The sequence below is a fragment of the Solanum stenotomum genome, chromosome 5, assembly GCF_019186545.1.
Source record: "Solanum stenotomum isolate F172 chromosome 5, ASM1918654v1, whole genome shotgun sequence".
Taxonomy (NCBI): Eukaryota; Viridiplantae; Streptophyta; class Magnoliopsida; order Solanales; family Solanaceae; genus Solanum; species Solanum stenotomum.
Genome location: NC_064286.1, coordinates 59,196,553 through 59,223,385, shown reverse-complemented (window position 1 = coordinate 59,223,385; position 26,833 = coordinate 59,196,553). Strand labels below are relative to the sequence as shown.

At 33.2% G+C, this 26,833-nt stretch overlaps 4 protein-coding genes and 1 pseudogene across 9 annotated transcripts; 4 read left to right on the top strand and 1 right to left on the bottom strand.

Moving 5' to 3' along the window:
• The first annotated feature begins 333 nt into the window (after positions 1 to 333).
• On the top strand, positions 334 to 1,278 carry LOC125864195 (probable protein phosphatase 2C 55). Its single transcript, XM_049544109.1, has one exon. The coding sequence runs from the start codon at positions 334 to 336 to the stop codon at positions 1,276 to 1,278; it is 945 nt and encodes a 314-aa protein (XP_049400066.1).
• A 1,128-nt stretch (positions 1,279 to 2,406) lies between these two features.
• Positions 2,407 to 5,731, top strand: LOC125866119 (triacylglycerol lipase SDP1-like). Its single transcript, XM_049546418.1, has 3 exons — positions 2,407 to 4,327; positions 4,456 to 4,599; positions 4,798 to 5,731. The coding sequence occupies exons 1-3, from the start codon at positions 2,891 to 2,893 to the stop codon at positions 5,695 to 5,697; spliced, it is 2,481 nt and encodes an 826-aa protein (XP_049402375.1). The 5' UTR covers positions 2,407 to 2,890; the 3' UTR covers positions 5,698 to 5,731.
• Positions 5,732 to 10,444: 4,713 nt separating this feature from the next.
• On the top strand, positions 10,445 to 11,415 carry LOC125865908 (probable calcium-binding protein CML36; annotated as a pseudogene). The gene has a single exon (XR_007446423.1). The product of XR_007446423.1 is annotated as a probable calcium-binding protein CML36 (transcript).
• Positions 11,416 to 15,224: 3,809 nt separating this feature from the next.
• LOC125865663 (probable U3 small nucleolar RNA-associated protein 11) lies at positions 15,225 to 19,611 on the top strand. Of its 2 annotated transcripts, none has more exons than XR_007446378.1 (8): positions 15,225 to 15,387; positions 15,481 to 15,571; positions 16,647 to 16,738; positions 16,830 to 16,923; positions 17,077 to 17,156; positions 18,145 to 18,228; positions 18,933 to 19,069; positions 19,149 to 19,611. XR_007446378.1 is itself a non-coding variant. In XM_049545870.1 (8 exons), the coding sequence occupies exons 1-8, from the start codon at positions 15,332 to 15,334 to the stop codon at positions 19,239 to 19,241; spliced, it is 690 nt and encodes a 229-aa protein (XP_049401827.1). In that variant the 5' UTR covers positions 15,225 to 15,331; the 3' UTR covers positions 19,242 to 19,611. The 2 variants fall into 2 exon arrangements, 1 of the variants encoding a protein (XP_049401827.1); XM_049545870.1 differs by having other exon boundaries at positions 18,970 to 19,069.
• A 91-nt stretch (positions 19,612 to 19,702) lies between these two features.
• Positions 19,703 to 23,954, bottom strand: LOC125865662 (L-2-hydroxyglutarate dehydrogenase, mitochondrial). Of its 4 annotated transcripts, none has more exons than XM_049545868.1 (6): positions 23,653 to 23,954; positions 21,452 to 21,733; positions 20,899 to 21,252; positions 20,580 to 20,659; positions 20,193 to 20,352; positions 19,703 to 19,943 (listed from the first exon to the last, which is right to left on the bottom strand). In XM_049545868.1, the coding sequence occupies exons 1-6, from the start codon at positions 23,950 to 23,952 to the stop codon at positions 19,830 to 19,832; spliced, it is 1,290 nt and encodes a 429-aa protein (XP_049401825.1). In that variant the 5' UTR covers positions 23,953 to 23,954; the 3' UTR covers positions 19,703 to 19,829. The 4 variants fall into 4 exon arrangements, with proteins under 4 accessions (XP_049401825.1, XP_049401824.1, XP_049401823.1 ...); XM_049545867.1 differs by lacking the exon at positions 20,580 to 20,659 and adding an exon at positions 23,080 to 23,234 and having other exon boundaries at positions 20,819 to 21,252; positions 23,808 to 23,954; XM_049545866.1 differs by lacking the exon at positions 20,580 to 20,659 and having other exon boundaries at positions 20,819 to 21,252.
• Between the last annotated feature and the right edge of the window lie 2,879 nt (positions 23,955 to 26,833).

Genomic DNA, 26,833 nt, shown 5'->3' with positions numbered 1-26,833 from the left:
TTCTCCGTTCATAAGAAATGTTCTCAAAATAGGTTTATATCAAAATCTCACTTTCTTTTTCACTACCTAATTACGTAAGAACCTTCTAGTTGCTTAGATAATTTCCAAAAACTTTGTTTCCCAAACCTATTCTAACTTCTAAGTACGTAGGATTAATTACTACACGTTATTTTCTAAATTTTCCATATTAAAAAGTTACCAAAAAAGTTGTTTTTCCATAATCTATTCTACATAAAATTGCAACGTAACGTATGTATATATATATATATTAGTTATAACCCTACTTCCATTATATAATTTTTACTTCGCAAAGTTTTTTCAATCAACACAACAATGGCTGCATGTATTTCATCATTAGGTCATGATCAATGTTCTTCCAAAATAAAATTCGATAAACTTTTCAACTTGCCACGCTACAAGAGATATTTCGACTTCTCTTCTCATGAAATTAATAATAATCCAGAAAATCATAGTAACAAGAAACTCAAATTTAGTCATGATGATGAATTTATCAACGTCGAATTTAGTAGTAACAAATTACCATGCCTAAAAATGGTTGTTGGATCTTTATACTTACCTAAAGATAATCCAAATAAGCCTTTAGGTGAAGATGCACACTTTATACATGAATTATACCAAACTATTGGTGTTGCTGATGGTGTTGGTGGTTGGGTGAAACAGGGGATTTACGCTGGAATATACGCTAGAGAGCTTATGAAGAATTCATTTGTCGCTACATATGATGAATCAATGAAAGGTCATGTAAACCCTAAAAGGGTTCTTGAAGAAGCATACAAAAACACAAATTCAAAAGGATCGTCTACGGCTTGTATTATAACTCTTAACTCGGTGAAAAATACTATAGTTGCTGCTAATGTTGGTGATAGTGGATTTTTTTTAATCAGAAAGGGAAAAATTATATACAAGTCACCAATACAACAACGAGTATTTGGGTGTCCATATCAATTGGGAAATTGCAATTCAGATAATCCTAGCGTTGCTCAGGAGATGGAATTAAACATTGAGAAAGATGATATTTTGATGGTTGGGACGGATGGAATGCTTGATAATATATTTGAAAGTGAGATAGAGGAAATTGTTCGAAGAGCGATAGACCAAAATTTAAAGGCAGAGGAGTTGGCTAGTCAAATTGGGAACATTGCTTTGTATAATTCATTTGATAGATTTGCATATACACCATTTTCTAGAGCATCTGAGGGACGATATAAAGGAGGAAAAATTGATGATATTACTGTTATTGTTGCTTATATACAATAAAATAATTAAATTTAAATGTAGTAAAAAAAAAAGAATGTATTTTTTACGTTGCCTATGAAGCACAAAATGTAATAGGCAAACTTTAGTATTTAATGCAATGTTATATTAAAGACAAATTACATACTATTTCGGAAATTCTATATTTTTTATAATCTTGATGTTCGAATCAAATTATGAACATCTCAATTCAACTAAGTACGTGCATTGGGACAGAAGAATATTCACCCAAACCCTTTCGATAAAAAAATGACACTAAGTGAACTTGTGTATCCGCCACTTATTACTTGTTACTCCACCATATATACTATATACATAGGGGGAGCCAAATGTCTATTTAAATAGTGGTTGCATGATAGCGAAGGTTAGACTGCTAAAGTCCAACAAATCCATAAGATGATGTGGATATATATTATAAAATGGATTGCGACAAATTAAACTATTACGGTTAGATAGGTAAAGATTAATTTATCTTAAAACCCTTGTTTATGAGATGGGATCGTCCAAAATTATATAAAGAAACAACAACTTATTCTCTCGATCAATATTAAGGTGACATTTTTTCAAGAATTTGTCATATGATTGGTTGCAAGTTGCAACTAAAAATTATACTTCTCCCAAACAATCTATACATCTTTCATACACTTCTTCTTCTATGTGAATTGCTTGCAAGCAATAAACAGTAGCCAATGAAAAAGATGTTACATTAATGAAAACTAATACTCATCTATATATATCACTAGTATATATCCAAGAAATTTGTCACAATCAAGAACATATTGACATGGACAAAAGAAGAAAAAGACAAAAATGATAATATTGTCCTTTTGCTAAATATGTAACAAACTTTGGAAAATGTTGAATAGTTTTTTTCGTTTCTCATGTGTCCAATATTGAAGCCCGACTAAATTTAGATTTGTATAGAAAATTTTACTTTATTCCATACTTACGAAGCTTGAACTCGAGACTAGTAAGTTAAGGATGGATAAGTACTGGTGTACCAAACTGGAACTCATTGTTGAATAGTATTAGTAGTATAAAAATTGATTTCAAGTTCTAATAATAGTGTGTCTATTCATATTTCCAATAGCTGACACATATAGTCCCATATCGTTATGGACTTTCTTACCATTCCCAATCCCAATTATTTGTTAAAAATAAACCCATACAACATGCCATTGCACTGTCAAGTTATTTTATTTTATTTTTGTCATTTTTCTCTGTTGTTTCTAGGACCCTTTTGAACATTTATTTAGTTAGCATAATCAAAATTGAATCTTGAACTGAAATTCTCAATCTTTCAGTTTCTTTTTACATTGAAATGTGAACTCAGTAACCATGGGAAGTGTTTGAAATTTTTTGGTACTTTATTTTTTTTTAATTTTTCATGTTGTTTCCTAAGACCCTTTTGGACATTTATTTGGTTGGTATGATAAAAATTGAATCTTGAAGTGAAATTCTCAATCTTTTTATCTCTTTTTGAGATATTTAGTCACTATTTGAACTCTACTAGCTCATGTTTTAGTGTTTAGTTCTTGATTCCATCTGATTTTGCCTAAATCTTGTGATTTTCTTCATTTTCTTAATCTTAGTAGTTGTTTACAATCACTAAGTTATGGATATAAGTAATGAGGCTAAAGTAGAGTTCATTTCCATAGGACCTTCTTCAATTGTAGGTCGAACAATAGCCTTTCGAGTCTTGTTTTGCAAATCAATATCGCAGTTGAGGCACAACATTTTTCATTTCTTGATATATTACTTGTACAAGATCAAGAATTGTCTGTCATACTACTTGACACCTTTGATCAAATGGTTTCACCCGCGTAATCCACAAGGGATATTAGCATTAGTAACACTTCTAGCCTTCTTGTTGAGGCGATATACGAATGTAAAAATCAGGGCTGATATGGTTTATAAGAGGAAATTTTGGAGGAATATGATGAAATCTGCATTAACTTATGAGGAATGGGCTCATGCTGCGAAAATGTTGGAGAAAGAGACACCTAAAATGAATGAAGCAGAGTTTTATGATGAAGAGTTAGTTGTAAATAAACTTCAAGAACTTCAACATCGTCGTAATGAAGGATCTTTAAGAGACATTATGTTCTTTATGAGGGCTGATCTTGTGAGAAATCTTGGCAATATGTGTAATCCACAGCTTCATAAGGGTAGGCTTCATGTGCCTAAACTTATTAAGGAGTATATTGATGAGGTTTCAACTCAGTTGAAAATGGTATGTGATTATGATTCTGATGAGATTTTGTTGGAGGAGAAGCTTGCTTTTATGCATGAAACAAGACATGCTTTTGGTAGGACAGCATTGCTTTTAAGCGGGGGAGCGTCTTTGGGAGCTTTTCATGTTGGTGTGGTTAAGACATTGGTTGAGCACAAGCTTATGCCAAGGATAATTGCTGGTTCGAGTGTTGGATCGATTATGTGTTCTGTAGTTGCTACGCGGTCTTGGCCTGAGCTGCAGAGTTTTTTTGAGGATTCTTGGCATGTGTTGCAGCCGTTTGAACAGATGGGCGGAATTCTTACTGTTTTCAGGAGGATCATGAGACAAGGGGCTGTACATGAGATTAGGCAGTTGCAGGTGATGTTACGCCATCTCACGAATAATCTTACTTTCCAAGAAGCTTACGATATGACTGGTCGAGTTCTAGGGATTACTGTTTGCTCCCCTAGAAAACATGAACCTCCTAGATGTTTGAACTACTTGACTTCACCTCATGTTGTTATATGGAGTGCTGTGACTGCTTCTTGCGCCTTTCCTGGTCTGTTTGAAGCTCAAGAACTGATGGCAAAGGATAGAAGTGGAAATCTTGTTCCTTATCATCCACCATTTCATTTGGAACCTGATCAGGCTGCAGCTTCTGGTTCATCTGCTCGTCGATGGAGGGATGGTAGCTTGGAGATCGATCTACCTATGATGCAGCTAAAAGAGCTATTCAACGTAAACCACTTTATTGTGAGCCAGGCGAATCCACATATCGCTCCTTTACTCAGGATCAAAGAGTTTATAAGAGCTTATGGAGGCAACTTTGCTGCAAAGGTATGCTTTTGGTTCTTGAGTAATCTTTGGACTTGTTTGTTCTACATACTCCTGAGATTATGTTTGTGTCTTTAGAAGACGGAGAATTTACGTGGGCAAATGTAACGATAAGTATTTGGTTTATGCAGCTTGCTCATCTTACTGAGATGGAAGTGAAGCACAGATGCAATCAGGTACTGGAACTTGGTTTTCCCTTGAGGGGATTAGCCAAGCTATTTGCTCAAGATTGGGAAGGCGATGTCACCGTTGTAATGCCAGCCACTCTTGCTCAGGTATGTCCATGATAGTCTAGTGGCATAGCCGGGAATTTCGCTAAGAAGTAATTTTGACCTGTTTATGCAGAGTATCATTTTCTATATAATTTTCCGACAAAGGGTGTTTATACGTGACTGAATGATACCTGATAAACATAATGTATATAGTTTGGCTTCATAACTGACCATTTCTCCAAATGTTTGTTTATGATCCAGTACTTAAAGATCATACAGAATCCCTCTACTTTGGAGGTTCAAAAAGCAGCAAATCAAGGGAGGAGATGCACTTGGGAGAAACTATCAGCCATCAAGGCAAATTGTGGAATTGAACTTGCTCTTGATGAGTGTGTAGCAATACTCAACCATATGCGTAGACTAAAAAGGAGCGCGGAGAGAGCAGCTGCTGCTTCACAAGGCATGTCAAGCAGCACAGTCAAACTCAATGCTTCTCGACGTATTCCTTCTTGGAATTGCATTGCAAGAGAGAACTCAACAGGCTCCCTTGAAGAAGAATTTCACGCGGATCCTGCTTCCTCTCTTCATCATCACAATGCTGGTCGAAACTGGCGTTGTAATAACAAGAATGCTGCACATGATCATCATGGTAGTGATAGTGAGTCTGAAAGCGCGGATAATAATTCTTGGACAAGATCAGGTGGTCCATTGATGAGGACAACATCAGCTGATAAGTTTATCGACTATGTACAAAACTTGGAAATGCATCCTTCACAACGATCGAACAGAGGACTGAGTATTGACCTCAACAATGTTGTAGTCAGGGAGCCTCTTTCTCCGAGTCCACGGGTGACAACACCTGATAGGAGATCAGATACAGAATTTGATCAAAGAGACATCAGAATTATCGTTGCTGAAGGTGATTTACTACAGACTGAAAGGACTAACAATGGGATTGTATTCAATGTGGTAAGGAGAGGAGACTTAACTCCATCAAACAGGAGTCTTGATTCAGAAAACAACAGTTGCTTTCATGATCCAGTGGCCGAATGCGTGCAACTCGAAAATCCTCAGAAGGATATGGATATAAGTTCAGCATCAGAAGATGGAGAAACAGAAAATGCAGTACTAGATGAAGTAACAAAAAATCAGATCATCTAAGATATGACATGTTGTGTAAAGAATCCTTATACTATCAGTGTTATAACCGGTTAATTATTACTGTATTTTTATCAGGTTATCATATCAAGTCTCATATGAAGAGTTATCTGTTGTTGTAGGTCAACTTAACATGATAACGTAATAGTTCTTTCCACATGATCTAACTCATAAAGCTTTTTCTAACAACTACTTTGACATGTTTTTTTTTTTTTTTTGGGAATAATATGTAGTTGGACTTGTGGTTGTCTTTTTAGGGTATTATGTTGACCTATATGCTTGTGGATGTTAGAACTAGACAATGTATTTAAAGCTATGAGAAGCTATATAGTCCACTTATTGTGATGTTATGCATATACTTTCTCATTGGAAAAGTGGTTTGGCTAGTGCTGTCGTTGGAAGTAATTGCATGTGTTTATTGTCTGCCATTCAATGGTTTGTGACTACTCTTTAAATCCTGGCCAAAAGAATTTCAAAAGTAAAGCATTTTTCGAAGATTCAATACGGGTATAATAACATTTTAAAGAGTCTAAGTAACATTGAAGAACATCGGTGGACTTGTTACATATATAAAGTAAGTAACTAAACAAAATCATAGTAACTATGTTGTATAAAGATGATTGCACATATTAGAGTTCTAGAAATGCCAAAAGTTGGGAAATATTATATTTTAAAATTAGTTACTTTCTTCTATTCACATTATAAAGGGTTATGTTCACTCATTGCCTCATTTAAGAAAAGATATTAGAAATTCTTTTGGTATGTGACAATTAAATTCTGGTCCACGTGTAATTGATTTAAAATTCTGAATCAATTTTTGAATATAGATTTTATAATGACTCTCGAGTTAGTAACAAATTAGATTACCCAAAGTCATAAAAGAGATAAATTTATTGTAAAAAAAAAAAAATGGAATTTTCAATACTTTGTGCATCCAAAATGGACTAGGTAATTAACAAACAATTTCAAGAAAGTTGAATTCCAACAAAAGGCAAGGCAAAAAATTGTGGTCTAATAATTAAGAGAGGAAAATCCAACATCCTCAGCACACAAAACAGGAATCTCCACATAAAAATTGTATAATTCTCTTATTAATGTCTCATAAACATAATATATAGTATTGTAGTACTTAATTAATCAACATGGGTTCTAGTGGGGCATTTGGCCTTCTAGATACCCATGGACTTTTGATTGGACTGTTAACAAAGAATACTATTGTAACTTGTAAGCTACAATAATAATGCAAAATTGTTCCTATCATAGTTGCCGAGTCAAAATTTTCATTAAAAGACAAATAATATAAATCGAAGTTAGTAGTAATTAATCCTTAATCGTTAAATAAAGAGTCTACCATCAAGCTAGGAATATGGTGGGATGATCTCTGAGCTCTCCTTAGGGACGACAAATGGACGGATTCATTAATTGAGTCTATACGTAACCTAAGTTATTCCAATCCACTTAAATTTGGGTGTGTTGCACATTTGTGAGTCAAAATTGACACATGTAGTCAAAGCACAGTTTTCTATTTAAATAAATTAGTTAATTATGAACGTTAGTTACGGAATTTTCGATAAAATAAAACTGCAAAATCCAATTATCCACATTAAAACGCAAAACTAATATCCTTATTTGCTGCCAGAAAACATTCACTTCTGAACAAATTAAATACAATTTCAAGTAAATTTCTTAATTGCAAGTAGCAATGGTTCACGTTTGTGAAGCGTATAATACTAGTGCACAAAGTATCTCACGTTCATGCAGAATTTAGAAGAGAATTATACCTCAAGAAATGTAATGCAAATCATATACGTTCATTCAAATATTAATGATTATTTTCACAGTTCAAAGAGATAATGCTCACAGCTCCCTTTGTGTCTCCGTTCATTGTACTATTGTTTTAAAAAATGAAATTATATTATGAAAGCTAGAAAAAGGTAGAAATATCTTTTTTTAATTGTAATGAATTTATATTTTCAAGTTCAATTTAGGACCACATAATTATTTTATTAGAAAAAGATACACTTTGTATATCACGTTAATATATAGTTCCAAAATTTCGACATGCTGTTAACAGTGAGCTAAAGCCTTTTTCTCTGTGTGCCAAACTGCCAATTATATCTGTTGGCCAAAAATTAACAAAAGAAAAAAAAGATTAAAAAAAATGAAGTTGCATGTGATAGCAGAACTTGGACTATTTTTTTATTTAATCTTTCACATGCACTCTTCTTTTCCAAAATTAAATAATAAAAAATTAGTAAATAAACTCAAAAGGGATTAGTGAACACTTAATCTAGATATTAAAAGATTGTGGTTTGCTGATTATCTTAATTATAACTATAATTAGAGATTAAGAAGTTGGTGCATTGTACCTAGCTAGAAGAAAAGTTTATGAAATTTGTATATGATAAGACCATTTTTTATGTAGGATAAAGTCTGTATATATCACTTTTTTCGAATCGAGAGTATATTAGGTATCTTGGTTTTATATATTGTGTTTTTTTTATGTAACTCACAATTTAGATTGATCAAAAGTTATAACAACTCTTCTTTTTTCCTTCCCGATTTAGATTATAGGTGTGTTAAGATCATTAATCACGAATATTTGCATCAAATAAATGTACTAGAGGATAAAATAGTTCATATCATAAAGTTTTTTTAATTCTCGGAGTGTAAATTTTAAATTTATATTCAAAAATAATCGAATTATCTGATCTCATCAATATCAGAGACACGAAACTAGAATTTGCTCTTTTAACTTTGAATGGAATTCTAATACAGAGATACTATACTCCATAATCAAGCATTGAGGATGAAGTTAAGATTTTTCCATCATAAACAAATAAGTTTTGAATTTCGAACAAATTGCTAGTGATAAGTCAAATGAAAGTGAAAATGACATCACATTATAATATCTTTTATATTTATAATGATCGAGACAAAATGTCACAATCCCTCAAATATGAGCTAACCCCAAAACTCCATCTTGAAAAGAAAAAAAATACAAGTGCTAAATTTAGACTTTTTTCTAACCATGTACACATTAGAGTACTCATCCAATTCACATTGAGTTTCTTTGATGGAAAATAGATAATACACAAATAAATTTTGAATTTTCTCCTAAAATAAAATAGAAAAACCAATATATATAATTAAAATAAACGAAAGTAAATGTCTGCAAATATTGTTGTTAAATTAGGTCTTAGGCCTAACTCACACCCTAAAAGCTAGCTCAAAGGGAGGAGGATTGTCCAAGCCTTATAAGGAGTCCACCCATCTCATTACCCACCGATGTGGGACTTTTGTCATTCTTTAACACCCCACCTCACGCCCAGTGCTTAGCATTTGGTGCGTGGACAATTTTGATTTTGGGGCCCCAACATCGGGTGAGACGAGCCCTGCTCTGATACCATGTTAAATTAGGTCTTAGGCCTAACTCACACCCCAAAAGCTAGCTCAAAGGGAGGAGGATTGTCCAAGCCTTATAAGGAGTCCACCCATCTCATTAACCACCGATGTGGGACTTTTGTCATTCTTTAACAATTGTGGTGGTATATGACTTTATTTAGACATCTCAAATTCAAGCTTTACTAGATATAAAAATTACCTTTATTAAAAAAAAACTTTTTATCCCTAATATAAATTTTTCCTACGCATATCAAGATAAAAAGAAAAAAAAAACATAAATGGAATAGACTAAAGAAAATAATCACACCAACTATATATATAGTGGAGGTTGATAAACACCTATTCATTCTTTAATTAATCACAGGTTTTGATTGAAGCTTTATTGGATACAAAATCGCCTTCTTTAGTAAACTTTTTTTTTATGATAATGGTGTCTGCATTAGCTTTTGCATATTTTGACAAATGTCATGTGACACCTATCACTTCCATTAACATCATGTATCAGATAACTTTGTGTTATACTCCCTCCGTCCTTATTTACTTGTCCATATTTCCTTTTTTGGTTGTCCCTATTTAGTTGTCCATTTTGACAAATCAAGAAAGGACAACAAATTTTTTCCTATTATACCCTTATTTACACTTCTTGAAAATTGTAAAAGTGTATGTTGTTTCCCTCCAATTTATTTCACTTTAATTCAAATAAGTGGTTGTAATTTTGAAGTGAAAAGTTGTCATAAGGGTAAAATTGTAACTTCACTGTGCTAATCATTGTTATCTTAATCTGTGTGTCATTTCTAAAGTGGACAACTAAAAAGGGACGGAGGGAATAACAGATAAGAAGAACCGAATAACCACCTAGTGTTTTTTATCTTTTAAATTTTGAACCTAAAATCTTGAAATTCTCAAATCTTCATTTAATCATTAGAATTTTTCATAGCTAACTCATACTCCCTCCGTCCCTATTTACTTGTCCATATTTTCTTTTTTAGTTGTCCCTATTTAGTTGTCCATTTTGACAAATCAAGAAAGGACAACACATTTTTTCCTATTACACCCTTATTTACACTTCTTGAAAATTGTAAAAGTGTATGTTGTTTCCCTCCAATTTATTTCACTTGAATTCAAATAAGTGGTTGTAATTTTGAAGTGAAAAGTTGTCATAAGGGTAAAATTGTAACTTTACTGTGCTAATCATTGTTGCCTTAATCTGTGTGTCATTTCTAAAGTGAACAACTAAAAAGGGACGGAGGGAGTATTTATCTAAGTTTTAACACGAGTACCGAACATCGAGTGACAGGTAACTAAAGGAACCAAATAAATAGAACCTTATTTTCTCTTATCATTCACTCTAGGAAATTTCCTGGAAGCTCACTATGGCTTGCTACTTCCTTCTCCCATTTAACCTCCTCTCCTTCCTCTCTCCTTCTTCATCATCATTCTCTCTTCTCTTCCTTTTTACTCTCCAAATTCCATCACCATGAAGCTCTTCACCAATCTCCCCAAAAAGCTCTTCAAATCCAAAAAAAAAGGATCCATTTCCAGATCCGAAAACCCCTCATTCGGGTCCGTAACCACCTCCTCTTCCTCCTCCGGGTCCGTAACCACTCCGACAAGTGTATTACCCAGCACTACTACTCAATGGCCGTCTGAAATCCCCGCCGAAGTTTACTCCGAACTCGTACAAGTCTTTCAAATGATCGACGGAGACGGCGACGGGAAGATACATAAGGAGGAAATTTCGGCGATTTTGACTCGAGTTGGATCGGATCCTCCAACCGAGGAGGAACTAGTACAATTGCTTAATGAAGTAGATGTAAATGGAGATGGATGTATTAGTTTACAGGAATTCGGAGCTATAAGCTCGGCGTTCGGTCCTCCGTCGTGTGATTCCGAGATGAGAGATACGTTTGAGTTTTTCGACGCCAATCACGACGGGAAGATCACGGCGGAGGAGCTGTTTAACGTGTTTAGAACGATAGGAGATGGACGGTGCACGTTAGAGGAGTGCCGGCGTATGATAAGAGGTGTGGATAAAAATGGAGATGGATTCGTATGCTTTGAGGACTTTAGTCTTATGATGGAACAGCAGAGATGAATCGTTTGATCAAAATCTTTGCTTGTGATTCCTGAAAAAATAAGTCCTTTAATTTTTTTTTTTGGGAAAAAAAAAAAGATGATTATTCAATAATTTGGATTAATTAGAAGAATAATCATGCCAATATTGTGTATAAAAAATTTATGGACCCCGTTAAATGAAATGGGACATAATATATATGGACTCAGATTCTATCTAATTTCAGTGTAGTATTTTCATTATTTTGGATTGAGTCAATATTTTTATTTTATCCGTAAGATTCAAAATATAAATAAAGAAGTAAAACTATGAAGTAATTAAAAGAGTTTCAATCATACAATTAAAGATATATCATATACTAATTAAGTAGGGGTGTTCACGGTTTGGATAAAAATCGATTCAAATTGAACCAAATCCATAAAATAAAATTGATTTTATTTGGGTTTAGTTTGGTTTGGGTTTAAATTTTTGAAAATCGATAGTATTTGGTTTGATTATGGTTTTATTTGAAAAAATCGAAAAAATAAGCGAATCGAACCGATGAATTATATACATATATTTAATTAATATGCATACTTAATATATTATTTTTATAAATAATTTTAAAGATCTTATACATATTTTAATTAAAATTTCTTTATAATTTACTTATTGAAAGCAAAAATGTTCAAGATGAAACATTTATCTTATTGATTTCATATATATGAATGTCTATGACAATTCTTTGTGGGACTGAAAATGTTATTGTCTCTTTCTTCTAGGCCAATATAGTAAATTTTAAAGCTTTATTGATAGTAAATTTAGTGATCGAAAATTCAATAATTTAAGTCATTCTAACTATTTTTCGTTTTGAATAGATTGTTGTCACTTTTTTAACATTTTGAATAAATTGTATCTTTTATTTTTGTGTATGGATAATAACTGAATAACTGAACCAAACCAAATTGAAACCGATAACCATCAAACGATAATTTTAAAACCGATTAAGTTGGTTTGGTTTTGATTTTGACCAATAACCGATCCAAACCGACCCATTAACACCCCTACTAATAAGTAAGCATTTCTTTCGTTTTGAAATAGCCAAATAGGTGTTGTTTTAGCAATAAAAAGAAAATGATTACCGCTTTAGAAATTCAAGATAATAGTTAGAATTTCTTTCGTCTTAATTTAAGTGAAACAATTGAAATTTTGAGAGTCAATCAATTTTTTTTATTGAAGTTTGTTTATGTTTTAAAAATATTTTAAGTCATTATTATTGTAATTTTTAACACTTTTTATGTATTTTTTTTAAAAAGAACATAAATTTAATTTTTAAAAACTTAAAGGTTCTACTTTTGGATTCACGATTTGCTACATAAATCGAGACATAGAGAGAGTAATTGTTTTCAATTATACCAATATGGGAGGGAGTCGCCTTTGTTACGGATCATTAGGATTTTTCGACTGAAATTTAAATTTAATCGAACTCTAATATGAATACAGAATTCTGAATATAAATAATACTTTGTATTTATTATTTTTTCTTCATTGAACGTGAAAAAGCTAAAACAATACTTACTACTTATTTTGAGACGAAAAAAGTATTTAAACTTTAGTACTATTGAGTCACGTAATTAGCACTTCCAAAAACGCTTGTAAAATTGTCGTGTGCCATAATACTATTTTCTCTGTTCATACAGCCAATAGAAAATTCAATACAATAAATAATAATTGATTTTAGTTACAAATTGACATCTAACCTACCAATGTCCTTTTTCTCTAAAACGGACAATAAAGTAATGTGGAAAATTTTCCATTTTGTGTTCTATTCTTAAACTTCCTCGAAATTTCTCAATGAAAATGGCAACCAAAAACGATAGCTTTTCATTTGTATTTATTTTTTTCATATAATTTAGGTAGATCTCCCCAACCTATTCCTCATGTAGGTTAGGTAGAGCGAAATCAAGTGGGAGCAAGAAGTTTCATCTGAATTTTCGTTGATTATAACAATCAATAATTCAATGATCTAAGGATATATATATTACTCCATTCATTCTGTGTGAATGTTTAGTCGATTGCGAAAACCATAAAAAATAAAAAGTTGGTTCTTTGTTACTGTGAAGTAATAGTTAACTTTACATGATCTTCTAGTCTAGGATATAATTTGCAAAATTCAATTTTCGTCGAAAAATAAATTGATTTTTCCTTTGTTTTGATATGAAAATATAAAAAGTTATATATTACTATGAATATTTTGACCAAAAAATTAGTCATTTCATACTCTTGGAGAGTATTTTTTTCGTGCTTTTGACAAAAAAAAATAGATATTTCACTTTTGAAGAGTGTTTTTTCGTGCTAGGTCACTGACATATGTATATATTGTATTATTTTATTTTTATAAGCAACTATTTCAGATTAACTTTTTTCTTTTCTTTTCAACTATAAAACAAATTACTTTTCTTTTCATTTAATTCTTCCACTATATTTTCTTCTTCTTCTTGTGGGCTGAAACTTGGCATTTAGCAAGAGATCTTCCAATTAAAAATAATCACATCCACTTGAAATAGTAGTAAACAAGTATGTATATATATTCCCATAATGGATTTATGGAAAAGTATTATTCCCATAATGGATTTATGGAAAAGTTTGGTTGAACAACAACTATTAAGAGTTTTGGCGCAATGATAAGAATTATCAATTATGTGACTAGTAAAACACGTGTTCAAACTATTGAAGTTTTTATAATATAGAATTTTATAAAATACTAATTAAACATGATATTCTTTTTAGAAAGAACAAATCTAAAGTATTCGTTATAATATTGAACAAGTAGGTATAACTATCCACAAGACAAACATTTTGTTTAAGCCAACATAGATATAAATCTTAAGAGTCTTGTAAGCGCATCTACGTACATAGATTTTATCCATTATCTCTATAAGATCGTAGATTTTGATACAATTAAAATATACCAAAATTTCAAGTTTCATCTTCCATGAAACTTCTTGGAAAGTTGGCATATCAATATATACATTATTGGACAAAAAAAAGACAGAAAAGATGTGGCCCTTTGGGACTTTTCTTCAACTTATCACTTCAAAACAAACTAAGTAGAGAATGAACCGACGAGGATGGTGGTGGAACAACAAGTATTAATAACTTATTAATCAGAGTTCTCAAGTTTGAGTTCCTCTTAGTATGAAATTGTTTTTGTTAGGAAGTGTTTTACCTTTTAATATAACTTTTCGTTGTGAGTTCAAATTCAATCGGATATCAATATAAGTTCAAACATCGATGGAAAACAACATAAAAATCAAATACAGGAAGGGATTAGAGAGTCGAGAGTACTATATCGAGCTTTGATAAACCCATAGTCGAAAATCGAAATGCTAGTCATATTGCTCATTTAATGAAAACTCGTGGAGTAAAACACCCTTATCTATGACCTAATTTCACTAGACATAAGTTTAGAAAATGATTGTCTTAATCGGCATAAGTTCTATGGTAATAGTAATTAAGTAATTATGTCTTTTACGACATAACTTAAGAGTTCTGAAACTGAAGTTTTACCTCTCTCAACATAAGCTATGTATGGACTAAATTATGTCTTTAACAACATACCTTGTGGTCTGTGGATTTTAAATTGAACTTTTGCCTCTATCGACACAAGTTCTAGAGGATCTAAGCGGCATACTTGTGTTATATTATGCTACAAACATATGAACTTATCCAAAACAAAAATTGATTGTTATTTCGATGTCAAGAGTATTTTCAACCACTTTTTTTTTTTTAAAAAAAAAAACTTAAAATGCCGAAGGACAAAAGAAAATGACATCCCCAAAATGAGCCATTTGTGCAATGGTCCTTATAAAATCACCAAAGAATATTCTTTGAGTTGAGTTGGTTATATATTATAGGTTAAAAATTAAAAAAAATCAACTTAAGCAAAATACTTTGGCCCGAACCTCATTTAGCCCATCTCAAATTCTAAAGCCCTTCCTCATCTTAGTAACGGGTCAAAAAAAGGCCCAAATCCTAAAACCCTGCAATTGTACCAAACCCTTAATCATCTTCTTCTTCTTCTTCCTGTAGATTTGCTTTTTGCTGTCTGGGGAAAAGCGTGAAATTTTTTGAAGAATTTTCGTTGTTGTTGCTGTCAGTGAATTAATCAGTTGTAAAATGTCGTCGTTCAAGAATGCAATTCCTAGACGAGCTCATAAGGAGCGAGCTCAGCCGTAAGTGATTCTGTAATTTATTTCACATATTATACTGATTGTATGTGTTTTTGAGTTGATTTGGTTTAATCTTGTTGTAAATTTTCTTATCAGACAAGCAAGGAAAAAATTCGGGTTGCTTGAGAAACACAAAGATTATGTGGTACGGGCGACAGCATTCCACAAAAAGGAGCAGGCTTTACAGGTAAAATTTAGCTTTTTTGGTTTTGTTTTGTTGTTCTACGAGGAATTGAAAGGTTTACAAGTTAGAAGAAAACGTAGATGTGGAATTATTTGAATTCAGAGTGTTCTATAGCTCAATATGTTAGCTGACATGAGCTTAGATAGGAAGATTTAGATATGGAATTAGTTGAATTCAAAGTATTCTATAGCTTGATACGTTAAATCTTCAGCTTACAGAAGAGAACATGACCTTAGATAAGAAGGTTTGGAGGTGGAGAATAGGGTAGCATGGTAGTAGGCAGTCCGTGTGTTTGAGTACGTTTATGAGGAAGAGGCACGGAGCTAGTCTCATCTTTCTCTTTTTTTAGTATTCTTAACTAGTATTCGCGTAGTATCCGATTCTTCATTATTTTTTTTTTTTGAGAAATTCTATATGTTGTCGTTATTATCTTGTCTATCCTGTTTCTATTACACCTCTTTTGAGCCAAGTGTCTTATCGGAAAAAAGCCTATCTACCCCACAAAGGTAGGGGGTAAAATCCTGTGTACATCCTACCTTCCCAGACCGTACAAGCGGGATTATGCTGGGTATGTTGTTGTTGCTGCTAAATCTTGATATGTGGTTGAGACATGAATAAGTTTAGCGCTGTGTGATATTTGCTGCAAGGCCCAAATTTTTTTCCACTGAGTAGAACAATGAAAGATTGGAAGAAGGAAAGAAGGTCAGCTTCCCACAATGGGGCTTTTACAGCTCATTTGTATTAAAAAATAAAACCCTTGTGCCCCCGGATTAGCTCAATTGGCAAAGGTTGAGGAACTTGTTCTTTGGTCACATGTTCAAGAATTAAGTTGAGTATTTAAGTGGAGTAGGGTTGAGGGGTGGGTCCATCGTCCCCAGTTTCGAAGGCTGCAGTTGGCTGATTTCTCGTTCTTAAAAAAAGATCAAAACCCTTGATTGTGTTTTGTTAGTAGTCTTTTGAAGGGATTCCTACATATACTTTTGGTTTTTTATTGGTGGGACCTTTATCTTTGCCTTGAATGATCATTTACATTTTGTATGATTGGATATGTGAGTGATATTTGTTATTTGCCTCACAGAAACTAAAGGAAAAAGCAGCATTTCGAAATCCAGATGAGTTCTACTTCAAGATGGTTAAAACAAAAACTGTTGATGGAGTGCACAAATTGGAGTAAGATACGAATATTCTATCTGTTGGTTAAGCTGATTTCTTCCTCAGTCGTGATTGACCTGACTTGTTGGACACTGTTCCTTGTTTCCAGGAGCCAAGCAAATAAATACACTCCAGAGGAACTCATGTTAATGAAGACTCAGGATATAGGCTATATTTTACAGAAAGTTCAGAGTGAGAAAAAGGTTTACTGTTGCTTATTGTGGTTCACTTTGTAATTACTTTCTTTTCTTTCTCTCTCTTTGTTGATCCCTTGAATTGAGAAGTTTCTTCAGCTTCCTTCTTGTCAATAACTTTTATTGTATTGGTCATCAACAAATAACTCTTATTGTATGCAGAAAATCGAGAAGTTAACCGCCATGCTGCACTCGCTTGATAATCAGCCATCAAACAAACGTGTCTATTATGCTGAAGACAGGTTAGAAATACCTCTTTAATTCTTTATCCATTGTTACACATTCAGCATACATGTTGAAATAACTTTCTTGTGTTTACGTGTGTACACTGTCAAATTATAGTCACGTTTGGAAACATCTATTTGAATGTAATTTACCTGACAATTCCGTTCAATTTTTAATTATCTTCATGGGTTGATATATCATTCAACTTCAGAAAATAGTTCACTATTACCATACAACTAAAGCCTCATTTGAAGCCCTTTACTTGATGGTAATTCATTGGCCTGACATATTGCATCCAATACTTAGCTTTCTTCATGAGCTGAAACCTCATCACTTGATCTCAGTTGACTTTTACCATATGACTGAACCAGAAGGACCAACGATTCCCTCCTTTATGGTATATCATTATCTCTAATGGATACCCAAACTTTGTTCACAAATTATCTCCAAATATTACCTAACTCTAGTTCCATTGGTCCTAATAAAATAGCCAAGCAGGTCTTCCTGATTAAATTTAGTGCCACTCATGACTGATCTTTCAGGAGACTGAATTGTTGAAATTAACTGATGTTGGGCTCTTTGGAAAGAAATAAAAAATAAAATACTGAATCATCGAAACTGTGCAAGTATCTCAGTGCAAGCTTGAATTCTGATGTGGGATTTCAGCCTCTCGGGACTTGTCTTTTTCAGTATCTTTTCCTTTTTTCCTGTTTTTAGCTTTGTTTATTTAGGCCTCAAACAATCATGCAATGCCATTTTCTTTTATCATTCTTTTGATTCTCTCTCCTCTGTATCCCACATGTTTGAGAAGAGGATGACATGATTATATACCAGGATTCCTAAGAGCTTTATTTAAGTCTATTATAATCATTTTGGACAGCAAGCAAATGAAATTCCTTGTGTTGCAGTGCCACCCAAATATCACTTTGAATTTTCTGTTTTTTGTCAAGATATTTCTGTGTTGCAGTGCCATATTCAAATTTCTTGCTTTCTATGTTTTGTCAGGGAAGAAGCAGAAGAGCTAGCGTCTAAAGCTTCAGAACGTAGTAATCTGGCTGCTTCTGGGAACTTGCCTAGCAGTATTAGAAGGTAATTGCAGCCTTTTCTTATTTATGTTGTACAACAGATTATATCATGTTTTGAACTTGAATTTGATCTAACCGTTTGGCAATCTATTTAAAATCTGTCAAGCATATCCCTCACGAGATATGTCAACATTATCATTATTATGATGATTTTGACACTGGATCTTAGTTCTTTATAAGAGATAAACTAATCATCTAGTCTGTGATTAGAGATACATGGTTCCATGGGTCTTCTGTCTAGTGGTGAGAGTGCGACATGTTAAGTGGATAAGGGTAAAGGGGCAAAGCCCATATCCAGAGTTTCAGAACATTCACAGGCATCCGACTCTTGTGGATTCTCAGTTATCAATAATAAAAAAGGAAAATGAAGAATACATCAATTGTGTTCCAAACTTACTTATCTTTTTATCCACAGCTGATAAATATTTTGAAATCGTTGGTCCTTTTATACAAAAACTGGTCTTCTACATTTTATTGAATCATGTTCCAATACCTTATTTTTCTGTTAAATATTGGAGGCATTTATTTCTTGAAGCTGAGCGTAGTTTCTTCCTTATCCGATCCTTTCCTTCACTTCAACCCCAACCAAGCACTTCGTAACTGCTGAAAGGAAGGAAGGAATGCAATTAAAAGAAACAGTATCCACTGTGGATACATGTGCACTTTCATATATATGTATACTAATTTTCGTTTGGTTTCAAAGCAAAGTTTGTCAACTTTTTCATCATTGGAATCTCCTGCGCAGGAAGACAGCTACATCTTATAGAGAGTTGGAAGCAAGAAAGAGCAGAGTGAGAGATTTAGAGAAAGTATACATGGATATGGCAATGCAGAAAGAATTACAGGTATATTTAAGGTTATATCTTTTCTGTATTCAAAGATTGTAAACGGTGATCCTAGAATAATTCCTTTTATGTTAACCAGAAATCTGGAAGGAAACGCAAACTTCGTGAAGAAGAGCTTGTTAACCCAACAACCAAACCTGTCTATAAGTGGAGACAAGAACGTAAACGATGAGAGTTTCTATGTTATAATACAAGGTTAAGTTTTTTGGATGGTCATATCAAGAACTCAGGTGAAAGTTGGTAGAACAGCTGCCTAATTGGATTCATCATGTATTGAAGCTCTACAATATTTCGAGTTGCTTTTGTTGGGGTGAAATCTTAGAATGGAACTCATGCATCATTCCCTTCGAGGAATCAGAAGTGGATGGCTGTTTTTATCATGAACCATATTGTTGAAATTGTTAAAAATTTCTATAGAATGTTAAAAGATTATTTGCAATTCCAGCTGATGCTTAAGAGGCTCTGGATGTGTTGTGTACTGACAATCAATTGTTAGAATGGAAAACATTTAAACAGTGAAACAATGACTATTTAAGTTTCTTGTTTTGGGTACAAACAGAATTCAGTTGCCCACAACTCTCTTCTTACTGCTTAAAGTCACCAGTCACTCGCAACTCGTAAGTACAATATATCCCTTGTTAGATGGTGAAATTTCAATGATAATACATTTTTATGTCTATAGAGTTCTCCAACTTAACAGCTGACTGAAACTACTGCAACATAAAAATATCACTTCAGCGCGAGCAGAAGAAATCTCATATCATTTCAGTAGTTTAGCAGCAACATGTTCTGCAATAGCCATACTGGAAGTTAGGCCTGGTGATTCAATCCCAAACAGGTTTACTAAACCAGATATACCATGAATGTCCTCTCCCTGCAAAACATGTGTTTTAGAGACCATCAGATTTAGCAGATGGAAGGGAAAGGTAACCAAAAATGTCTCTGCTTCAGGTAATTCCGATCATTCTTGTCTGATAACTTCAGGTGTAAGACCCGATCAGAGTACTAATCGTTAACCTTGTAGGGATTAGTTAATTTTCTGTCCGTTGGATCAGCTGTGCTTAATTTTGGCAAACTTAAAGAATTGCATGTGATTAGAAACTTGGAATAAGTTTGATATTACCTGAACTACAAAATCGGTAGGACCTTCTTCTGGACCAGAAAGTTTTGGTCTGATGCCTGCATAACCTGGCTCCAAAGATCTATCCTTTAGACTAGGGTAGTATTTTCTTATTGCTGGGTAGAATTGATTTGCACGGTCTTCACGCACAGAGTAATCAAACCTAAAATATCATAAGCAAATCATATCGGAGATTAGAATTCTTTTGCTCCTGTTAGTTTCGTAATGCAAGAAGAGTAACCATTTCCAGCATTAAGGAATTTTTTGACTGTTCTGCAATTCTATTTTCCATTTTAAGTGTAAAGAATGTAGCAGGCTGAAGTACTCAAAAGGAGAACATACTTTACAACCTTCAATATGCAAAAATTTACATTATCAATGAGAACTTACATGTTGAGGAAGCTCGGAATATCATCAATTCCTTTTATCCATTCGACATCAGGACCAAACTTGACTTGGCCATTCAAATCNGTTCTGCAATTCTATTTCCAATTTAAGTGTAAAGAATGTAGCAGGCTGAAGTCTTTATCAAAAATAAAATAAAAATGTAGCAGGCTGAAGTACTCAAAAGGAGAACATAATTTACAACCTTCAATATGCAAAAAATTACATTATCAATGAGAACTTACATGTTGAGGAAGCTTGAAATATCATCAATTCCTTCTATCCATTCGACATCAGGACCAAACTTGACTTGACCATTCAAATCCAAGGTAACATGCACTCCAAGGCCACCAACCTCAGGTATAGGATAAATCAAATGCTTGAAAGGGGATTTAGTGTTTGAAAGTGTGAAGTAGCAACCACGAGCATAATGAGAAGCAGGTATAATACCGTCAGGTAGACCTTTCATTCGTTTTGCAATGGCTGGAGCGCTTAAGCCTGCAGAATTCACTACAAGCTTTGGAATAAGAATAAGTTCAGAGTCCAATTCAGAGCTCCCATTCCAGTTTGCAATGGCATTGCTCCCAGAAACATGAATTTGAATTTGATTTCCTTCAATATGACCACCAATAACAGCAGTATTGTAAGAGAAAGTCGTCCCATGACTTTCAGCTTCGCCCTAAACCCATGGTATGGTCATAGTCCTGTCAATATTACATCAATGATTCTAAAAAGGTAAACAAATAATGATAAATTGAGATCTTCTAAGTAGAGAGATTTTTTCCCCGAAGTTCTAAAGAATAAGCTCTTTGGATGTTGATTAGCAAGCAGTCAACATGACATAATATATTTGGAGACTGAATGATGAGAAGCATTACCACCAATGATAGCATCAAGGAATGACTATCCACTATTCCTGAGGAAGGTGACCATAAAGCTTTAACACATTGCAATTCGGGCTCCAGTATAGTAGCTTCATATCCCTCCATCATTCTCAGACCCTCAACCCCATTTTGAACTCCTCGATTCATGAGAGCGCTCAATCTTGGAACCTCTGATAATCCAGTAGCAACTATTAGCTTGCCTATCTGCTTGTGTGGAATTTCGTGGTCTTTGCAATACTTGTAGAGCAATTCTTTCCCTCTAACACAGAAAGATGCCTGCGATTAAATTTGAAAGTTAAAGCTCTTGTGTGGGAGCTCCTTGCAGTAAAACTGCTTATGATAGTTTTTGAAACTTTACAACTATGATATTCCACATCCCAATAATGACACTTGCTCCTTTATAATTTCAAGAAAAGAGATCCATGCATGTAAGATTAGAGTTTGCATTGAAGTGAGAAACGATAAGAATGACTATTGCCAAGCCAGCTACCACTAATTTGCATAGTTTTGTACATTTAATATCGCTAGAGCATATGCAGCTGATTTGCATAGTCTTGTAAATCAAGGTTTTTGAAATTGAATCCAGGGTGAACTCAGAGTTTAGCACTGAAATTGTAGTCATGACAGTCAATAATTAGATTGTGCTTGAACTCGACTTGAAATTCTAACATCAGGTAAATGTACTCTAATCAAGCTAAGATAACAAGTTTCTCCATGTTGCATCCAATCGTATTCCCAGTTAGTTAGACACTCAACTTTCACCACTAAAGCTTAAGAGATGCCTCTTATTTCTCCTCTTCCAAATAGCAGGAAATACTAACTTGATTATTAACTGTATAAAAATTCAAAGTTCCCATTCATGCTTACTCAGTAACTATAGAAGCAACATTAAAGCCATAGACAAGAAACCTGATTGATTGGCAGAATCAAATTCAAACTTTCAGTTCAATCTTAATTGGAAATGTTCTGACCTCTAACACAAGAATACAGTAGAGAATACGAGAAACTAGATTGATTAACAGTATCAAAAACCAAACTTTCACCCCACAAGCTAGTTGATCATTTTGTAAGTTGGAGTGTTCAACTGGCACAATGGACACAAGCTGAGGTAACTAAACACTTCAACTCGTCCTCACTATGTCTCATGGACACCCAATGCTAACGCGACACATAAATTATGAAGGTATCCAGATGATCATTTTGTAAGTTGAAACCTTACTGGCACAATGGAGACAAGCTGAGGTAACTAAACACTTCAACTCATCCTCCCTGTGTCTCGGGAACAGCCAATGCTAGCATGACACATAACTTTCGGAGGTATCTAGATGATCATTTTATAAGTTCTAGTGTTCAACTAACACAATGGAAACAAGTTGAGCTATCTAAAGTGATTACTTAGCTAGCTGAGCTCAAGTTTAAGTGTCTGTTTACATATCATGCCTAAAAACAAAATCCAGACTTCCTGTAACACTTAATCACAAATCTTTATCAGCTAAAAAGGGAAAACTCAACCAATAAGCTACCCCAAGATTCAATTTTTAACTAAATCCTTAAATGGGTATGCCCTAAAAAAACAACAAGATTCACAGTAGAACTTAGAAAAAATGAAAACAAGAAAGAACCTTGAGAGAATTAGTAGGGTAATAGATGCCAGCATGAATAACTTCACTATTACGAGAACTTGCACCAGTTCCAAAAATTGGGGCAGAATCCAAAACCAAAACTTGTCTACCATGATTTACACTAAGCTCTTTAGCTACTGCAATGCCCACTATACCTGCTCCAATCACCAAACAATCAACTTTCTCCCTTGGAACTGATTCCAAAATNCTAACATGACACATAAATTATGGAGGTATCTAGATGATCATTTTGCAAGTTGAAACCTTACTGGCACAATGGAGACAAGCTGAGGTAACTAAACACTTCAACTCATCCTCACTCTGTCTTAGGAACACCCGATGCTAACATGACACATAACTTCCGGAGGTATTGAGATGATCATTTTATAAGTTCTAGTGTTCAACTAACACAATGGAAACAAGTTTAATAACAAATCTTTATCAGCTAAAAGGGAAAACTCAACCAATAAGCTACCCCAAGATTCAATTTTTAACTAAATCCTTAAATGGGTGTGCCCTAAAAAACAACAAGATTCACAGTAGAACTTGGAAAAAATGAAAACGAGAAAGAACCTTGAGAGAATTAGTAGGGTAATAGATGCCAGCATGAATAACTTCACTATTACGAGAACTTGTACCAGTTCCAAAAATTGGGGCAGAATCCAAAACCAAAACTTGTCTACCATGATTTACGCTAAGCTCTTTAGCTACTGCAATGCCCACTATACCTGCCCCAATCACCAAGCAATCAACTTTCTCCCTTGGAATTGATTCCAAAATTAATGATGATGAAAATGGGGGTTTTCTGGGATTACTGACATTCTTAAATTTTTGGAATATTGTTTTTGTGATTGAGTTTATGGGTTTCATCATCTGGGAAATTTTTTTTGGATCTGGGATCGATCTGCGATGATAAATATAGGCAGCTAGGTGCACTAAAGTTGTTTATGCTCGAGTTTGATATGGGTTGAACCATACGTATCTATTATAATTTATAATTAGTCAAAGGTGCACTAAAAGATGTGATGCTCGAGTTCGAAAAGAGTTTGATCATAAGTATCTATTATAATCTGTTAAAAAATTATTTCCATAGTTTAAACTCGTGATATTAACTACACGACAATGATTTTATCAGTTACGTCAAGATTTCTCGATAAAATCTTTGAGGCAATTGTCTGTTAGAGAAAAATATTTATGTTATGATAATTTAATATAAAATATTACAAATAACATTAAAAGTAATTGTGTAGCTTCACAAGAATTTATTAAAATGTGAACTGTATCATAGAAAGACGGTTTCCAATAGCATTATAACACCCCTCTGCCCCTAATTACTTGTCTATTTTTCTTTGTAGTTGTCCCTAATTACTTGTTCATTTGGACAAATCAAGAAATGACAAATTTCTTTTTTACCTATTATACCCTCAATTACTTATTTTAAAAAATATAGCATTTCTTGAAAATCTTGAGTTTTTAATTCATTAACTTCATAATTAATAGGAGTAAAATGGTAAACTCACTATGTCAATAATTATTTTCTTAATATGTGTGTCAATTCAAAAGTGGACAAGTAATTAAGAACAGAGGCAGTATATTTTAAGTACTAATTACTAAGCTATGTAACATAATATTTTATGTTAGATAGTGTAATCTTTTAAGTATTTCCAAAATCGTTCATCTCTCTTATTATATTAGTAGAATTTGTAGTTGAGATTAACTACAAATTAAGGAATTTTTTGTAATTGCGGGTTCGATAATTATTACGTATTTATTTACCCTAAATCCTAATTATGGATAAGCTGCGTACAAAATATAGGATGAAGTTTTATGTATAGAAATACTATTTGTCAACGATATTATTCTAATTGGCAAAACAAACAACAGTATCAATCAAAAACTTGAATTGTAGAGAAAAATTATAGTGATCAAGAAGTTTAGGTTAAGTTAAAGTAAAATTGAGTATATATCAAAAACTTTATAAATGTCTTGATTATAAAGGTATTATATATGATAACTCTGTTAATATACAAATGTGTTGATTTTCAAAATTTATTGCATATATATATATATATATTGCTTCTATGTTTTGCTTGAAAAATTTTCAAAATTTATTGCATCATAATTGAGTCATTCACTCAAGATTTAACAACATATATTTCAATATCTTTGAATGCTTGAGTTAGACCCAACGAAAATCATAGTGGATCATCAACAAATTTGACACGTAATGATATACCTCTAGTAATCCAAGTTCCTTCATCCATTTTTTCAGAAAAATCTGAAATTTGAAGTCTAGGGAAAGATTTTTGAGAAAAAAAAAAAGACAAGCATAAATCATATACAAACGAAAAACAAAAAAAAAAGAAGAGTTGAAACACGTTTTAGACAATTACCTTGAATTGTGATGCCACAATTATGAGAAAGAAAGTAGATTTCGAAATTCAAAATCAATGTGTATGAGTGATTTTAGGATAGAATTAGAGAACGGAGAGAAGAGACATAAAATGAGATGTCACGATTATGAGGAAGAAAGTAGATTTCGAAATTCAAAAATCAATGTGTATAAGGGATTTTAGGAGAGAATTAGAGGATGGAGAGAGGAGAGATAAAATCAGATTTGTATAAATGAGTATACAAATAAGGGAATGACTATTTTTCTTTCTGTATACAATTCGTTGTGGGTCCCTGTTACACCCATAAATTTCTAAGTTAAGACGCGAACTATTCTTCATTTACGTATAAGGTCGTATCGTGTGATTATTAAATTATGCTTAGGTATTAAGGTCAATTCTTTAGTGTGAGAATAAATTTGGAGAAGAATTAAGATCGCAAGACAGGCGACTTCTTACCTGCCTCAAGAAGGCTTTTTAGTGGATCTATCAGTTCAGCTGCGTTCTATACTCCGGCAAGGTATAGGGTGGCTTTGGCAACGTAGGTAAGACGTTGTTTCATCACAAGGCTCATAGTGATGATTGTCGGTTAGAGAAACTCCCAAGTAAAGTAAAGTATATTTTTATATATACATTTCAGTTCAGTGTTTACTATTATTGCATTCCCACAATACGAGCTTAAATGATTTTTTTCATCATGATTTATACTATATTTCAGTTGAGTTACTTTCAGCATTTCAATTCAGTTATTTGTGTTATTTAGCCCCATTACATACTCGCACATTCAATGTACTGATGTCATTCGACTTGCATTATGATTTAAAACTTTATGATTTATGATTTGTTAGTAGTAACACTTTGAGGTGTCGTGCGTCTTTTTTCCGACACCTATCTTTATACAGTGGAGGCTTCATGAATAGATAATCTTGGTCAGTCTAGTAGTATTCAATTTCAGATATTTTATTTAAAACTTTATGTCTAATACTCAATATTTTTAGGTAACTTTGAGATTTAATAAACTATTTTCAATCAATTCTTCACTTTTGATGCGTGTGTATGCTTGAGTTAGTCTTCCTCTTAGTAGTCAACCAGGATAAGAATTCACTTGGGGACGACCAATAATGGTTCTCGAGTGTCGGTCACGTCTAGGATGTATGCTCGGATCGTGACAATCTCATAATTAATAGAAAATTATATTAAAATATAACCACACATAGTAATTAATTGAAACTATAACCTTATTGAGTAATAAACTAGTAATGTTTGTCAACTCGCCTTAAAATAAAGGGAAAATGCATAAGTACCCCCCTCAGCCTATACCCGAAATCCCAGAGACACACCTAACCTTTACTAAGGTCCTATTA